The sequence below is a fragment of the Condylura cristata genome, unplaced genomic scaffold (assembly GCF_000260355.1).
Source record: "Condylura cristata isolate star-nosed mole 26May11 unplaced genomic scaffold, ConCri1.0 scaffold00017, whole genome shotgun sequence".
NCBI lineage: Eukaryota > Metazoa > Chordata > Mammalia > Eulipotyphla > Talpidae > Condylura > Condylura cristata.
In genome coordinates, this window is record NW_004567118.1 from 13,843,015 (window position 1) to 13,862,322 (window position 19,308).

At 37.5% G+C, this 19,308-nt stretch overlaps 1 protein-coding gene across 2 annotated transcripts in view; it reads left to right on the top strand.

Moving 5' to 3' along the window:
* The first annotated feature begins 5,168 nt into the window (after window positions 1-5,168).
* CLTC (clathrin, heavy chain (Hc)) overlaps window positions 5,169-19,308 on the top strand; it is a 62,416-nt gene continuing 48,276 nt past the window's right edge. Inside the window, exon 1 of one of the 2 annotated variants that reach the window (XM_004684433.2) lies at window positions 5,169-5,646. In XM_004684433.2, coding sequence (XP_004684490.1) covers window positions 5,605-5,646 — 42 coding nt within the window. In that variant the 5' untranslated portion in view covers window positions 5,169-5,604. The remainder of the gene's footprint in view (window positions 5,647-19,308) is intronic. The other variant, XM_012726271.1, reaches the window with a different exon arrangement.

Here is a 19,308-nt window from a genome sequence, read left to right on the forward strand (position 1 = left end):
TATTCCTATCAGAAGTGTAGTAAAGTAGCTGGTGTAGCCTTATAGTCCCTCAAATTTTTTCTTCTGATTATAGACCAAAAGAGTTACCTCATATTAACATATTTAGATATTCAGCATTTTTTCTTTATGTTCAAATTCACTATAAGAAATCTGATTTGATTTGGTAAGGCCATATTGTAAATACTTCCGACTTTCCGGCTATCTAGTCTGTTGCAGCTATTCTGCTGTTTTAGTATAGAAACAGCCATATACATAAACAAATGCAGATGGCTCTATGCCAACAGAACTTTAAGGACGGTGAAATAAATTTTTGCATGTAAGCAAATACTCCAATTTCATTTTTTTTAAGCACTTGGACTTAAATCCAACAAAATTACTTTTCATGTGTTTGTTCTAGTTTCTGTGAGTCCATTTGGAAGCAAATACCTTAATTTCATGAACTATATTGAGATTTTTATGGCTTTTCCTTTTCTTCACCAGAGCCAATGCGAAGATTCAAATTATAATCTCTTACTATCCCAAAGATTCTCAAAAGTAATCCTTAAATCTTGTTAGTGGTTTCTTTAACCTTAAAAATGTGAATAATACAAAGCTCCTATGACATTATTATTCTTTCAAAGAATGCATTATTTGTCCAAATAAAACCCACATGTTTCTTAGTCTAGTACTACTTCAAATTTAGCTAAAACACAGGAAATAATATGAGTTAAACCATGAATGTAGTCTGGCATCAGGTACACTGTGAATAGTAGAGATTTATCAATGATGGTACTAATTCCAGGTATAACTAGCAAAAGTTACAAAAGTTAAGTAAGGTTTCAAATTAGTATATTCAGTAAATGGTGTAATTTATGGAGTCAATAGATTTTAAGCTGAGTTTTTAAGGATGAATATGACTAAAGAGTATGGTTTGGGAGAGGAATCAGTGTTAAACAATGAAGATAATTGGTATCACCTTGAGAAAGGTTTTGTATTTTTCAGTTTGCAAGTGGATTAAAAGTAAGATTAATTTTTATTTAAAGATTTAATTATCCAGAGCTGGGGTACAGGCTAGAGGTACAGGGGCAGTGAGAGGGTTCATCAGAGACAGAGTGGGGAGCAGAACAGGCAGATTGAAGAAGTACACTGCTGAGGGGAGCAGCAGGCGGGTAGGGAGAGGTCTGCTGCGCCATGTGGGTCACCTCTGGGGTGGGAAGGGATCGAACTCATGCTGAAGTGGCTTTAGCTTAGTGCTGTGCTTTAACCCGCTGTGCCAGCAGGGAGGGCCCTAATTAATTTCTTACAGCTAGATGAAATCATTTCATATTGATACTTTACTTTTACAGTGTGTAGCAATTAAGAGTGCCAGTCTGCTCTTCCATTTAGTTGCCTTTAAGAAATGGACTTTTTAGCCCTCTTCAGTGATGACTACAATTCTCATCTCATTTTATCTGACGATTTAGCTAAATAGTAATGCAAGTATATGAAGTTAAGGGGCTGTTTTTACTACATTAGCCTTTATTTTCACCCTGTGGAAACTATTTTGAGTGCTCAAGTAGATCTAATGAGATCTTCAGTCTCTTGTTGCTAACAGGGCATGCTCAAAAAAAAAAAAAATCAGTATGGGCCATCCCTAGTCGTGCAATGGGCTTAAGCACAGCCCACTATAAAACTGTTGCAGCCATTGCAGCACGACATTGATCCCTGGCCAGGCAAACCTCTGCTCCCCTCAGCAGTGTATTCAGTACATCAGCCTGTTGTGTCAAACACACACACACACACACACACCCTGGCTTGTTCCCCAGTTCTGTATGCATAAATAAGTCTTTAAAAAAATCAATATGACTTAGACTAATAGGAATGCTACATATTTTTCATGACTAATAGTTAGTGTGTGTATACTAAACTGCATTAGACTCAGTTGTTTGGAATATAGGCAACCCGGAAAAGGAACCAGGCTTTCAGTTTGTTTCATATAATCAACTCTTACCAGTCACAACAACACAGCAGTCACAATTTTTTTTTCTTTGAAAAATAATTTCTAGTGTGTCCTAATTTGGTACATACTGGGCTACAATTGCAGTACTATACAACAATTTCATGAACCTGAACCAAATGTTCAGAATCATTTTCCCCATGTTATTTTTTGTAAGGTTTTCATTATTTGTTTTGTTGTATGTGCTGCAGTGTTGAGAAGTAAATTAGATCCTATATCACTGAAATTTTGTTACTGAGTCAACTAAAATGACTAAATCTGAGTCCTTAGTTGCTCTGTTCTGAGAGTTTGCCATCATAACAAGGCTGCATTTGTGCATTGTTACTGGTAAAACTGACCCTGGAGTATAACAGAATTTTAAAATTAAGGAAGGGGTAGGTTTGTGTATCATATTTTTGGCAGCACATACACTAAAAAGGTTTTTTTTTTTTTGCTGTGTAAACATTTCTTTTTGAGTAAGCCTTGCCTACAATCAATTCCTTATACACAATGCTAAAATAAAGTGAGCTTTGTACATTGAATATCTGAACTATCTACTGGTGTTTTATGTGCTGTATTTTATCTAATCCTGCTGGGATATCATCATTGGCCCTGAAATGTTAAAAGATCATTGGTTTCATTAAAATTTTAATTATTTGGTACAGCGGATTAGGTTTTAAAGCTCTTTAAAATTAAACTCAATATTTGAGAAATGTCTTTACTTTGTGGCTTTTGTAACACAGCTCAAGATGTTTCTAATTGGCCAAAAGGTAGGGGCCCTAGTTTGGGGGCTGCCTGAACATGAACAATTATGGATAATTCCTACAATAAAGTGTCGTTTTTGTTGTTTTTGAGGTGTCATTCTCACCAATATAGATAGCACATATGTATTAGTTACTCCCTCCCCAACATCACTATACAAAATTTGGGGGCACAATAAATATTTCATGTGTAAACTTTAGTAAATTGGCATGCTTGAAAATAGCAGGGGAGCAATGCAGGTTTTGCTCACGGCTCTTGCTGTGACTCAGAGCAAGGACCTACTATTGAACATTTTGATAAAAATAACTTCAAATTGAAAAAATTTGACTACATTAACTTGTCTACCTTAATGAAACTAAAACCCAGAATAATGATATAGTTATATCAGTACTTTTATTAAAGGACATGGTTAGAAATAATTCCAGCATTTGTTTTCTGGTTTATTAGGTTACCCTCTTTTCTAATTTAAGGGTAGTATCTAAAAACAAAGCCAGTTACTGCTGAGGAAACTTAATAGGGACTCAGCTTTTGGGGTTTCTAAATCAAGAATTGACAGCATGCTGCCAAAAAAAACTTATTACCTCAGTCAAGATTGATCATTAAAGGCACAGGCATTTTTTTATTTTTGTTTTTAAATGTTTGGACTTTCTTCTTTTAAAAAATTTTGGACTTATCAATTTGAAGGATAGTGTTCAAACGAGGTGTTATATTGTAACCTATTTTTCTTCTAAATGATTTCTGAACAAAATGTATTAACATTTGATGTCTATATGCGATGACACAGCAATCATTTCAACATAAGAACTTCAGTGCATGTTTTGTTAAGATATTCCTACCGAATACCCAAACACAAAATCAATTGCTTTCAGATTCTGATGGTACTTAAAACTATATAGGTCTGTATTAAAAGGCAAGGTATCAGTAAGTTAAATTTTAGTGGCTATTATGAGACAAGACAGCTCTTCTACTCCAGATTATAATATTGAAAATGTAACTTGATTTATCTGCATTTATTATAATAGAACAGTAACTCCTTTAAAATTTTAAAATTTGTTTACTCCCAACAATTATGGAAAACAGTACTTTTAAGCTGGTAATAGGACAGTTATTTTAAATATTGCAGCAAGTGTTGGGTTTAACAAAACAACAGGAATTTTTGCCAACCTTTAATATTCACTCCTAGGACATGGTGGTGAGGCTTTTCCTTGAATAGTCATTTTGCTCCTACTTGCCAAAGATTCTTCTCGCATCTTGAGAGATTTATTTTGGGAAAAAACATCAAAATGATTAAGCAAACTTGCAAACAAAACTGCTTAATACAATCACTATATACCTAGTAGGATTTTACTGAAAAAGGCAGGAAGACTGCACTTGACTTTTTCTTGAAGATCTTTCTAGAAAATCACCTTATAAATAAGGTAAAAGGCACAGAACTAAATCCTTTTATCCTTTGTGTTATAATGAAGCATTACAGCATACACTTTGACAGTGAAATAATGGGGTTCATTAATCGATAATACCGTAGACACCCTAATACTGTTAGACGCTCCAGCTTTGAGGCGCTAACATTCCCAAACACTGCTAATTCAGAAGGCAATACTGAGGTGGTCCTATTGAAATACACTGCAAATGCCTTCCCAGTGAAGGTTAACCATACAGGAAGAACCTTATGGCTTTAACAACCACCTTTATGGTTTTGAAATTAAAATTATTTGATGTCTTAAAAACCTCTTGGCCGATTCATTATGTTTAGCATGCCTGATGTCAGACAAATTTATTAGTAAGCTAGGCCAAATATACATGTCCGCCAAAATGTCCGCAGAAACGTTAAGCGATCACAAAGCCAGTTTGCGATACCTCACAATTGGCCTTCACCATCCTTTGACACCATTAAGTAACACCCTAAGAGAAAGCTGGTTCTAATTAGAATCCAAGCGCGAGGTTCTCTAGCTGTAGGAAGGGCGGCATTAAGGGCAGAGAGGATTTCAAACCCCTTTTCATTCCCTCCTCGCTGGCGTACAAGAAACCACCCACTACTTGAAACTAGGCGGGGGAGGAGGGCTGCAGCCTGCCGCCCAGAGAGCGCTCTGCAGGGAGGACGTTTCCCTGAGTCACGGAGAGGGCGGGAGGCTGCGCCCATTTGCCCACGCCTCATCCTTTGTAAAAGACTCAGTTGAAACAAGCAGGAGCTACAGTGGAAAGGGTAGCACCGTCATTCCGCAAGGCGGCCCAAAACCACCTCACTCCCCAGAGAGGCCGTATTTCCCGAGAGCTCGCTCCGCATTCTGGCAGCAATCAGCCGACCCTTCCCAACTAGTATCACGTGCACCCGGAAGTACGTGGGTGGGACCTAAGCGCCCACGGAAATGACGTCGCTCGCCCTAGTCGCATGATGTGGCAAAATGCAAAAAAAAAAAAAGGGGGGGGGTAGGGGAGAGAAAAGCTGGAGGCTGGAGAAAGTGATGAGTCTAAAAAAGTAGTCCTTCGATTTCTCTATTTACCCTCGGGTCGCAGCAGTAAGCTAGACCTCAGCGCACTGCGCTTCGAATTCCTGCGCACCGCAGCGCCGCGGCGCTCCGTGGAGGGGTACATAAGGCGGAGGGGGTGAGGTGACTTGGGCGGAGTTCTATCGCCGGGATCCCTCCGCAGGGTTCAGCCGTTTCCGGAGTCTGCGCTGCGCCCGGTTCCGCCATTGCGGCTCTCCCGGCCCCTGGAGCCTCCGCCCCCGACCCAAGCTCTTTCGTCTGCCTGCCAGTTTCCTGCGTCCCCCGAGAATATCCTGCTGAGCCCAGCCTCCCCCCTCCCCCTCTCCTCTCCCTTGGAGAGCCCGGGCAGCCACTGCCCCACAGCCCGAGTGACAGGAGGAGACCATACCCCCCGACAGCGCCATGGCCCAGATTCTGCCAATTCGCTTTCAGGAGCATCTCCAGGTGCGGCTGGGCCCCGGCTGGTGAGGGCTGTGGAGAGGGTGGTATGAGGGAAAAGCTAGAGTTCTGGGCCCAAGCAAAAATAGTTGGGGGTTGGGGTCGGATTTTGGAGTAGTTGGAGGATGGGAGCACTGTCTTCGGAAGCTTAAAGGGTTAAGTGATGTGGGTTTGGATGAAAAGGACGGGAGTCCGGGGGCAGCGGGCTGCGAGGCCAGGCCTGGGTTCGAAGGCCTCTCTTCGCTTCCTGGATAGCAAGAATCGCGCACGCTTAACTCCCCCACCCCTTCCCCTTTTTAATCAGCTCATTCATTGGGGGGCGGAGGGAGCATTTTGCTCCCTCGTTTCCTACGGAGCAAGGTTTCTAACCCCCTAGGCGGGTACATGGCTGTCACCTCTTCTCGTCCCATACCCCCATCGTGTCTGTATCCTGGAGTTAATGGAGCGGGTGGGCTGAGGAGAAGCAACCTTTATTCTCCCCTCTGCGGCTCTCAGCTGAGAAAGGCACCTTCCCTTGGGGGTGGGGGAACGGCGGTGACTTGTCTATAGCTTCCCCCGAAGCAATTGGAACAGAAGGTCACTGAAGGAACCGGAGGATAGAATGGGGGAACGTATTTCTCAGGGCGGTGTCAGTCTCAGTGCGTGGGGTCAAGGTCCCTAGAAGTCGCCCTTATTTTTCCTTTCATGATTTCTCCGGGAATGGTGTGGCTCTCATCCCCTCTGGTAGATGGTAAAAAGAGTTATCCAGAGATTATCTTGGGGTCTCCTGGAGTCCAGCAGGTAGTTGTGGGCTGGACGTGATTACCTCCCTCAGGATTGTATGGAATTGAACAGAGCCCTGGGGGATAGAGCACACCTGCTCTGAAATATGCGAGGTTATTCGGTCTATAAATGACTTCCTTTTAGTAGTTTCTAGAGTTCTTTCCTATGGTGCATGATCCTGTAGGCAACATACTGTCTTATCTGGCAACCTGCCCAACACTGGCCCAGGCAGGTGCTAAATGGAGGGTTTGGCTGAATTAAGCCTCCTCTGAGTTTCTGATTTTCTTAGTTCACCAGTCCAGGTTTTGTTTCTATTGACATAATTTATTCATGTTAATTTGTTTTCCTAAACAACGCCTTAAAAAAGACCTGCCTCAGCTCAACCTTCTGAAGGGCTAATTTCATAGTAATAGAGATGCAGCACTTTGACATTTCACTGTTAGTAACCTATTTCATTCAAGGCTGTTTTATATACTTTCTCCCATTGGCATATATAAAGGACTCTTGTTAATGAAAAAGTTTAATTGTATAGTATCATGGCATTTCTTATTTTGTACAGATAGTGTCACTTTTGCTTGCATCAGCAAGAAATTCTGTAAGTCTTGAAAAGTAATGAGGAATTTTTACTATAAATGACTTAATGCACTTTCTTTGGTCATTCCTGGTTTTAAATTACTCCTCTGAAGTAATGTAATATACCTCCTCTATTTTACAGTTTGAAAAGAGTTAAGTGATAGAATGGACAAAGTTATCTGTGCATAATCCAAGTTTTAATTGCTGTGGTTACTTCTATTGAAGTGAGATGTAAATGAGTATGAAGAATTATGAAAATGATGTTGATGGGTGTAAGAGGAAAACATAGGCTCATCCTTACACTAACGTGCATCTGAAATATAATCTTTCTACAGACAAGATATTTGTTAAATCATACACAGAAGGGGCAGTCATAGTTGTTTACATGACAGGTATAGTCTGCTGGTAAAACTTATTCCTTGATTAGTGTTGGCTTGAGTAATTGCTTTTCACTTCTATTAACAAGGAGACATTTGCTAAATACCAAAGACTGATGCCAGCCTTGTTAGAAGACAGATTTAATACAGGGCTGATTTCTTAAGTGTGTTGAAGTTTCTGCCCATAGATAAGTGAGGCCATTTTCTTCACAAATAATCTGAAAATTTGAATATAAAGCAAGACTGTGAGTTAGGTTTTTTTTTTTTTTTGGCATACATACCTTGTCTAAACTTGGTATATTGTGATTGTACTTTTAGTTGATGAAGGCTAATTGGGATGAGAGCCTCAGTCACCAAACTTCCTGAATAATCTCCTGACTTCTCATTTTTAACTCTTTTTTTAAAAAAAGTAATAAGGGCCATTTAATAGATTTGTATTTTTGGCCACTGAGCCTCTGCCAGTTTGCTGAGTAGCAGAAAACTCTGAAACACTTAGGATAAAAACTGGAAACAAGAATTGAGGAACTTGATTGTAGAGTTAGCCTGTGAAAACTTTAAAAGGTAAACTGTAAATCATTTTTTTAATATCATGTAACTGAAGGATCTGTTGTCAGGCTTGAAACTACACCAAATGAATATTATTCTAAATTGTGAAGATTTTTTTAAAAGATTTAAAATAATTTATGCATACAGGACTGGGGAACAGGCCAGAGGTACAGGGGCTGTGAGAGGATTCACCATAGACAGAATGGGGAGCAGAAAAGGCAAATTGACTGAAATACACTGCTGAGGGGAACAGCGGTCAGGAGAAGTCTGCTGTGCCATGTAGGTCACCTCCCCAGCTGGGGAGCGAACTCATGCTGTAGTGACTATGGATAGCTTCATAGTGCTGTGTTTTAACCCGTTGCGCCACCAGGGAGGGCCTGTGAAGTATTTTTTAATTTTACGGGATGTTGAGGATGTTAACACTCACTAGATGAGTACCTCTTTAAGACATTGCTCATGTTGCAGGTTCTGAAAATTATCCTTAGGCTGCATATAAAATGTCTGCAATTCTCAGTGCTTGGCACCTTAATTATTTTTATAACAGTTGATACATCCCACTATATTCCCAGGTTCTTTGGGTGTGCAATTAAAGGCCCCCCCCCATCTTGTTCTTTCCCCTTTAATCCAAAAATGTAGGAATGCATTTAGGAATGTATTATGAGTCCAGTGGTAGTGGCCTTGATAAAGTTGTTTTGGTCTGCAAGGACAGAGCAATGCTAATTATTAGTGGGATATACTATCTGTTTAACTCTGTGGCCAGAAAAAGGCCTACTGCCTGGAATTATGCTGCAGTCTACCCTGGGAGTAGTTTACAAGCTTAAAATGCATCATGTTTTTCAGAAGTTTCCTAATGGTGAATTTAATAATTCTAAGTGAATGTGTTTCCACTCCATTGAGGAAATAATTTAAGACTTGGGATGACATGACTGTGTATGTGTAGAACCATAATTATTTTCATTATAATGTGCAGTGAATACAAGATTTCAGTAATCTTAACCTAAGATTATTTGAGTTATAATTAACAAAGTTTTTTTCTGTCACTAATATTGATGTGTTTTTCACTTTTTTGATTACTTTATATTAGATCTTTTCATGATGAAAATGTGTACTAGCTACTCAGGATATTCAAATGTGGCTAGTGTGAGTGAGGAACTCCTTGTTTTACATTTATTTCTTTATAATTTAAATGTAAATAACTACATGAAGCTATTCACTGTGGTATTGGATTGCACAATTACAGGTCATAACGGTGGACTTTATAAGAGTATAGATTTATCTGACCATCCATATTTATATATTTACAATATTTTGCTAGCTAAAATTAAAAGTTTAGGTGAAAAATAGCTCAGATCAATACTTTCTGTGGAATTGGTGATAATGAACAGTGACCAGTGAGTGGAATGAACAGGAGGGATCTTGTGAGAGCCGATTATGCTCTATGAATGAGGCTGGGTACTCAACACTTTTCACTTAATCCCCCAAGAATTGAGGCCTTCCTAAACAGTTGAAGACAGAAATCCTTAAAAGAAAAAGCATGATTGGCCTTAAGAGAAGTTATACAGTATCTGACTGTGCACTTTTTTTCTATTGGACTTTGCCCAGTGTGGCAGCCTTTCTACTGGTTTAAAATATAATTATTGATGTATTACAGTAGACAATTCAAGGGACTTGGGGATTCTTAAGATCAGTGCTTTCTAGTGTACCCTCTGTATGTGATACTATATTTCCTAGTGGTCCTATTAAAACTAAAAAAAAAAAAAAAACCCAAAAAAGTGAAATATGTTTTAACTAACATAGTGTACCCAAAAATGTCATAATTTCAATATACAATCAATTCTTAAACTTACAAGTGATATATTCCTTTTTGAGTGCTGAATTTTCAAAATCATGCTTGGTGTACTTAGAGTTTATCTCAGTTCAGATTTTTCAATTGGAAATATTTGATCTGGGCCCTCCCTGGTGGTGTAATGGATTAAAGCACAACACTATGTTACTACTGCAGCCACTGCAGCATGAGTTCGATTCCTTGCTAGGGCAGTGACCCACAGGGTGTGGCAGACCTCTCCAGACCCACCTTCTGCTCCCTGCTCTGGCTGGTGAAGCCTGTCACCCCGGCATCTCTAGCCTGTTCCCCTTTTCTGTATGCATAAGTAAATAAAACTGTTTAAAAAAAAAGAAATATTTGATCTGTGTTTAGTGTTTATGAAATTGGAAAAGCAGATTGCAGGCCCACATTATACCAAATGCGTGCAGATTTTTCATAATTGAATTATCACTTACCATTTAATTTTAATTAGTTTAAATTTCAAAATTAATTCAGCCACAGCAACCACATTTCAAGTAGTAGATATATGGCATTGCTCCTGTATTGGGCAGTGCAGTTAAGATTAATCTCTTTGTGAACCTGGGATCATTTATGTGAAAGTACTTGATATAAAACTGTAGTGAAATTATTGGTTATATAATTATAGTCCAAAATATTTTATTCAGATACCAGCAGTGGTATCTGACACCATGTTTTATTTGCATACCTAGATTTTTATGGTTTATAAATATTTGCTAGTTAGCAAATTTGTTACTAAGCTAAGATCTAGCACTTATTCCATATCAGAAACTAAGAACAAAGTGGTAAGTAGGCCTGCAGTTTGCATTGATGCTTACAATGATTTTTTGGTAAATATAATCCACACTTAATTGCATCCAGGTTATTATTTAAATATCTTGTTTAATACACAGGGTTTAATACACATATTTGGGATTTCTTTTAAAAGTTTTTTATTTTTGCATAGAAGAACTAGGGTGCTGGTCAGAGGTGCCGGGGTGGGAGGGCTGAGAGGATTCAGCCAGAGACAGTAGGGAGCAGAACAGGCAGATTTACTGAAATACACTGCTTAATATATACTGCTCCTTAAGGGCAGCAGTGAGCAAGATAGGAGAGGTCAGAGGTGCCACATGTGGGTTAGCTTCCTTCCTGGGATGGAACTGAGGCCCTTGAGGTGATAGCACTGAGAATTAACCCTGTGCCATTGGGGAACCCCTAAACATATTTATTAAATGGATCATGCTCTGAAGTTGTCCAAAAGAAATTTTTAACAATCTTTTATTATATCCCTTGAGCATTCACTGTGTGACAGTGGCACATTTTAAATTAATTTTCTCAGCCAGATGTGTTTCTCACTGATAAAATACCCACATGGAATGTTAGGCCTTTGTAGGTGTCCTTCTATTAGATGGTATTATTAAAGAGAATATCTTCATGGGAAATAAAATCATGACAGATATTTTAGTCCATTTGGTTAGAAAGAGGCTATTTCTCTAAATTTACTTACATATATACTGTGCTAAAGCTACTTCATAGGGTTTTCTTGTAAACCATAGTAAGAATTACAGTTCTCGGTGTCTCTTTTCCATCTTCTTGGCCAAGTGTCTGTGGCTAATACTCTTTACTTGAAGGAATGGATGGAAATCTGGATCTGAATGTACTATGCAAAACCATCTGTCAAACTTGGATTTTGCATCTCTTTTTTGTGTTATGAAAGACAATTTAAGATATTTTGTCCTGGTTTGGGGGTATAACTTTATCAAATCTTAATTGACATGAAATGTTCAAAACCATAGCTACTTGATTCTGATTAAGGACCTCTTTCGTGGCACAAGGGGTTACAGATCAGTACTCTAAAGCTATACACAGTCACTGCAGCACAAATTTGATTTGTGGCACAGCAGACCTCTCCTGTCTTGCCCGCTGTTCCCCTCAGCAGTGTATGTCAGTCAATCTACCTGTTCTGTTCCCTACTCTCTCTGGTAAATCCTCTCACCCCTGGCACCTCTGGCCTGTACCCAGTTCTTGTAAGCATAAATAAATCTGTCAAAAAAACAAGAATTCTGATTACTACTTTATGTTCACAGCTTTATTAATTAACAGTAGGATCATTTCAGTTAGCAGTTGAGCCTTATGTTACAGATAAGAAAACTGAAGTTCATAGCAGGTAAGTTGTAGAGTCTTAACAGTTAGTGGGTGGTGAGACTATAATACTTTGTATATTGCTTCATTTAGTGAATGATCTGTATAATTTGAACTGCAAAGCATACCATAGATTGTATGTACTCTGTTCTTTGCACACATTCTACTCACCTTTTTTTAGTGCAATGGTTTTTACATTATGAAACATGTGGTACCAGTGAATCAACATATGATTTTCATAACTTAAAGAGTTATTTAGGTAATGTGTTTTTTAAACGGTTTATCCAAGTTTAACTTGGGAAAATTGTGCAGAATAATTGGAGCAGGATAATTTAAGACCAGGATTGTCCGTATTCTTCTCGTAAGTTTGAACTTCTCAAACTTTTGTTTCCCTAATGACAAGGATGTGTGCCAGTCTGAACTGCTTGTGAAAGCAAGAAACTTCTGCTTTCTTTTTTATATTTGGATGTATGTTTTACTAATTTATTACTAATTTAAAACTTGACTAGAACTTAAGGACTACAATTGTGCTTTAGGTCTAGGAAGGTGGCAGTGAGAACATGCTTACCAAGTTGGAATAGCATAACCGTACAGGGAAAGCATTAAAAAATTGTAGGGCTGTTCTTTTAGAGGCAGAACTACCTGTTCAGTATTAGCACTTCCTATTCTGAATCATTTCATCAATAAATAAGGACTTTTTTTAAAAAAAGATTTAATTTATTTATGCATACAAGAACTGGGGTATAGACCAGAGGTGCAGGATGAGGGGATCACCAGCGACAGAGTGGGGAGCAGAGCATGCGGATCTATTCAAATACACTGCTGAGAGGAGCAGCAGGCCAGACAGGAGAAGTCTCCTATACCATATGAGGGTTAGCTCCTTGACTGGGGTTAGCTTCCTGGCCAGGGTGATAACTTGATAGAGCTGAGATTTTAACCCCTGTGCCACCAGGGAGGCCCAATAAGGATTGAAGGAAAATTCTGAAGTAAAGCAGTTAATTAAGCTTATTTCTGAAAGTAGAGTATCCAAGTCCATTAAAGCCATTTTGTTACTTTAAAATTTTTAAACTGTTAAATGTTGTTGAAAATGTCAGATTTAGTTGAGCTCTGTTTGATGTTATAGAACTGAGAAAGAGGCATTAAAACACCACCAAAATGCATAGCATAAAAACCAAAGACTGTCCATATATGCTGAGGTTGGCAAACAGCGGACTCTGGTAATATCTTGTTATTTGAAGATAAATGTGGGAGAAAAAAGAGAACATGGTTTACAAAATGCAACTACTTCTGAATATTTCTATATGTATCCCTATTGAACTATGTAATTCTACATTAGTTTTTTAAAATTATAAAGTAGTTTTTTTTTTAATTATAAAGTATCCCACGGGAGAGTTTCTATATATTAAAAGATTCGTCCACTTTAAATAATACTGTGTCCTCTTACAGTTGCTGCAGTAAGTCCTTTCAACATCAGTAAGAGGTGTTGGAAAGTGTGACTTTAAGCAAAATGATAAATAATGAAGCTACCTGTAATAATTTCATTTTATTTAAAATAAGTTGGAATTTTTTTCCACATCACTGTTAAAATTGAATGTAACTTTTTTCAAGGACCTAATGTACTAAAACACTGCTTATTGAAGGCTGCCATGAAATTGAAATCACCAGAATTGCTAAGAGGAATATTTTTTATTTTTTAGATTGATTTATTTACACATGTAAGAACTGGAGTATAGGCCAGAAGCGCGGGTGGTGAGAGGATTCACCAGAGACAGAGTGGGAGCAGAACAGGCAGATCTACTGAAATACACTGGTGAGGGGAGCAGTGGGCAGGAAAGGAGAGATCTGTGGATCAGCTCCTGGCTGGGGGTTGAACTCTTGCTCCAGTGCTGTGGATAGCTTCCTAGCTCAGTCTTTAAAACCCTGTAAGAGACAAATTTAACACAATATTCCTCTCTGATGTAACAGTTGCAACTGTTGGGTGTTAGGAGCAAACATTTTAAATATTCCTCAAAAAGCAATCTGTTGTGAATATTTCTGGAGATCATAGTCCAAAAGTGAGAGAAACAACTCTTAAATTTAAGACATCATAAAAGCATGATTGTGCCATAATGGATTTTTAAAGAGTACTGTGATGGATTGGAGATGACTTTCCAGTGCTACTGAAGATGGCTGACATGAAGATATGTATATGATTTGTATATGACTAGTTGAAAAAGTTACCTAAAATATGAATAGAAAAACATTTCCAAGCATATCTAGTCCCTAAGAGTTCATGTTTTAACAGGATCAAAAGGTCTTTTTAAAATTGAGATAGAATCATGTAACTTAAAATGACCCTGCAAAGTGACAATTTAGTGTGTTCACAATGCTGTGCAATCACCTGTGTCCCTTCCAAAACATTTTCATCACCCCAAAGGGAATTTCCATACTTCCCCCCTTCTCCCTTCCCCTAGCAACCACTAATGTACCTACCCTTCCCTCCGCCCTGTGGATTTACCTACTCTGAATGTTTCATAAAAGTAGAATTATTCAAGGTGTGAGTTTTTGAGTCTTCTCATTACTAAGCATAGTATTTGCAATTCACCCACATGCTATATATTGGTATTTCTTCCCTTTGTAGCTGAGTAATACTCTGTTGAATGGATAATGCCACATTTTATCTTCCCTTTTATCAGTTGATGGACATTTGGGTTGTTTCCAATTTTGGGCTGCTTGTAGTGCTGCTATGAATATTTCATGTCTGTGTTTTTGTTTGAATACCTGTTTTAAATTTTTTAGATACATAGCTGTGAGTAGAATTGCTGTTATCATAGGTAGAATTTTAACTTTTTGAGAAATTGTCCAACTGTTCCCACAGCAACTGCACTATTTCACATGTAGCATTTTACATTTCCTCTTGCAGTATTCTCCAACACATACAGAAAACATTAATTAGTGAATTGGGAAAACTTTTTTTGTTGTTGAATTAGGAAAATGAGCATCTTATTTAGGCATATGTGGTAGATTTAGTTCTGTGTGTTCTTTCTTGTAGCCCTACTCTTTTAAATTATATTTCAGTTTTTCTAAGACACCATGTATATGCCCAGATATGTCTGGGTGTAGGCATTCATCACTGTGCGTGACAGGCACTAAGAAGAAGAAACTATGTGTCATTTACTATAGAATTCTTTGTATTAGCATATTGTCTGGCGTATAGTAGCTACTCAGTAATTGCTTTCAAATGTGATTATTTGAGAAAAGTACAGAACTAGGAAGATATTTAAAGAATAAACTAAAATGTTTTTCATTTGGAAATGGAAAAAAACTAGAACTACTGGCATTCCCTGGTGGCATGTAGAAAAACTTGATATAACGCACCTATATCATCAATCAATCATGGCATTTGTAGTATTTAATATATAGAAAAAATGGGTTGTAATAATGAAACACATAGAAATTACTCACCTTAAAAGCAATTAGGAGCAGAATTGTCCCTGTAGAATAAGTAGTATGGAAGATTAACTTGATTTCGGGGGAATAATTCGTATTTAGAGGGAAATCACAGAATTAAATAATGATTCTGTGACATAATAGGTTACACATATTAACAAAAACAAAAATAACTGGAGTGGAACCTTTTTTCAGACCATAGAAGAAAAGTTTACTAACGTGAAAGAAGCAGTATTAAGGTGTTCTGTATTTGAGAGGCCCGAGGAAGTTTTAGTAACCATGAATTTGTAGTTTAACACAAAATAAACATAGGCAGTTTCACAAACTTGTACTTAAGTAACAAGTTATAAAATGTTGATGTTAAAGTTGCTAAATAAAAAATGTTTAATAGCTGTTAATAGAAAACTGCTATTAGTTATTTAAATAACAGGTTTAACTCCTGACATTTGTTAATATTAAATGATTTATATAACTTGTAAGTGTTCATGCTGGTGTTAGTAATTTCACTCACACGGCTTGGAATTTGTAGCATTTTGATTCATAAGGAAATGTTCCAGACTCAACTGGAAAATGGCTCTATAGTACCTGGGTGCTGATCATATTTCACATGACAACCCACCTAGAAAAATGAGTGATCCACTATAATACATAATTTCCTGATAGGTCTGTCGTGTAGGTTAGACAAACCTATGCATATGTACAAAAGTGATGGAGCTGAACTGAATCACTAGGCTCCCACTTCAAAACATTTTCAGAAGTCATTGGAAATTTGTGCTAGATTTTTAGATTTAAATAGTAAAGCTATAAGGTTTTTTAAGTCAGCACAAAAGTATTTATAATAATCTTAATTTCAAAGAAAATCTGTTTTCTAGTTCTCTGAAAGGTATGTTTGGATAAATTCTGTCTTCCCCTCCCCATTTACCTCTAACACACCTATAACCATTAAGTCATAGCTTTGGGAGCATTTGGCTGTTACCTTGTTGTTCTTTTGCCATTCTGGAAAGAACATTGGAGAGCCATACCTATCTGCAAGATTTGGAATATAAAAACTTCTCTATATTCTGGGTCTTCCCTGGTGGTGCAGGGGTTCAAGTCTCAACACTATGAAGCTAATACCAGCCAGCCAACGTGGCATGAGTTCGACCCCCAGCAAGGGAACTAACCCACATAGAGTACAGCAGACCTCTCCTCTTTCCCACTGTTCCCCACAGTACCCGCTGTTCCTCTCAGAAGTATATTTCAGTACATCCCCCTGTTCTGCTCCCCACTGTCTCTGGTGAATCCTCTCAGCCTCTTCCCTCCCCATCTCTGGCTTACACCCCATTTCTTATATGCATAAATAAATAAAAATAAATCTTTAAAAAATACTATATTTTTATGCAGCTTGTCAAAGTTGATATGTAATCCATCTAATTAGGTTATTATTTAAGAATGACTCAGACTTAGAGTTTAAAGTTTTTCCAGTCAGCAATTGGCTAATTCCCTTTGAGTATCTAGTAGTTTATCAAAGCTAATAGTCTTATAGTTCCAGCCTCTAACTGGTTCATGTCCAAAAATTAAAAGATACAGTGATTGCCTCAAAGAGTTAATATGGAGGAGAAACAAATCTCTGTTACATGTGGGTCAGCAAGGGTTACAGATATTTTTATTTGATGCTTGAAATGTGCGGAGCACACAGAAAACAATGGCTAATATCCTGTTGATGGACAAATAAAGGAATGCTACATTCTCAGCATTTTTCTTCATTTCCTGTAGAAGACAGCAACTGCCAGTTTTTGACATTCTGCTAATTTCCTGGAAGTGCTCAATGAAGTGACTGCAGTAAGCATTGCTTTATACAGTGGTTGGTAATTAGTGATGATAGAGGGTGTTTGGAACTTTTATAGTGCTAACGGTCTATTAAATCTTTATCAATATACAAGCTTCATTTCCAGAAAAAACTAAGTATTTCAAAACAGGACAATATCTAGAACACTTACAAAATAGTCTAATCTAAATGCAGTAGTTTGTATTATACTTCCTTTACATTCTGGCTAATCCGATGAAACAAGGAGGAAGGATCTGGAAAGTGTAAAGTCAGGCACTAATTGTGAAACATAAGTACTTTGAAATGCTGTCATAAACACAAGTTTAATGTATTTAAATTTCTGCTGATACAGTTGGGAAATGAGTTCTGTTCTGAGTTTACTGGTTATTCATTAGGAAGGAAACTGGATATGCTTATAAAGGAGTTTGAGTCCAGTGAGTATTCCTATTTAATCAACTGTGAACTGCTAGTTAAAATTAGTAGGCTTAGAGCAGACCTTTTGCTCTTTATAATTGTGATATTTTTAGGCACAGAGTTCATTATAAATCTTTTACCCCTTTGTAATGAGTACCTTGTGGGGAAATACTTTTAGGCTATACAATATAAAAGTCACTCCTCAAAATTTCATTCATTAATTTCAGTACCCAGTAGTAATTCTTGGCCTGAATTACTTGTAGTGGTTGCAAAGTAGTGTCTTTAAAAAAAAATCCATCAGTCTTTGACCTTTTTAAGTCAGCTTTCTTCTGTAAAGACTTTTCCTTTTTTATTTATATTGTTTATATTAGTGTGAATTACAGAATTTCATAAATTTCTTAAACCATAATTGTCCAAACAGTAAAGAATGTTTTCTGTGTAAGAAAATTCTGGTCTCTTAAACTTTTAGAAACTTGGTTCACTTGGTTCAAGTCATTTGGAATTGTGAGCATGGGTAGGTTTGGAGGTGGAGTATAGAGGCTTGTGTGTGCGCACGTGTATATCTGTCTGTGAATCAGGGAAATGGCTTTCTATTTTACCTTATGTTTTTTAGTCTTAGTTCTTTTGGGTAAAGAGAATTGGTGATGATCATGAACTTGTGTTATTAATTTGTATTAGCTTTTTTGTTTTTTAAAGATTTATTTATGATACAAAACTAGGGTACAGTCCAGAGGTACAGTGGCGGTGAGAGGATTCACCAGAGACAGAGTGGGGAGCAGAACAGGCTAACTGATGAAGTACACTGCTGGGGAGAGCGGTGGGTAGGTCAGGAGAGGTCTGCTGCTGCCATGTGGATCACCTCTGCGGTGGGGATCAAACTCATGCTGAAGTGGCTTTAGCTGCTTAGTGCTGTGCTTTAACCCACTGCATCACAGGGAGGGCCTGCATTAGCTTTTTAACTTACTGTCTAAGCACAGGTGTTGAAAACATTCTGCCAAGTTTGTTGAAAAGTTGGATTGTTTTCTCAGTGGCCCTAAAAATAGGGATTAAAATAGTGTTTTTCTTGATGAACAGGGTTCATATTACATGGTTTTGAAGATTCTGGTCTCTAACTTTATTTAGGCAGATTAAAGAGCAAATTTGGAAGTTTTAAGCTTAATTTCCTTTCATGTATTAAAAAAAGGTGTTTCACTAATGTCTAAGTAAGTTAAGCACCCACAGACTACTAATCTGTTATCAGCACTTAAAAGAAATTTAAACCTAGCATTTCAGCCAACTTTAGGACAGCTGAATTAAGCAGATAGTAAGATACAGATAAAAAAGCTGTCCTTGAGCTCGCCTAATTACAGATGTATTGTAGTTACTGATATTTACTTTGTGTTAGACATCCTTGTAAATACTTCACAGTAAATCTTCACAATCTGGGATAGGTACTATTATTTCATGTTTCAAATGAGGAAACACATAACAGAGATAACAGAGATAACTGATTTACCCATCTTGTTTAGGTGGCAAAAACTGAGACTAAATCCAGGTATTTGGGCTCTTAGGAGGATTCCACAAAAACATCTAATTGTCCATAGCACAAATCAAGTATGCGTGTATGTATATATATTTATAATCAATATATGTAAATTTATAGTAAAATATATACATATGTACTTGATGTTAATATTTATATGATAATTATATACTTGAATGAAGAACCTACAGTGTTCTCTAGAAAATGGGGAATCTGAAATACCATTTCTCATTATAAAAACTTAGAGTCTTTCTTTTCTCTCCAGGCATGTTAA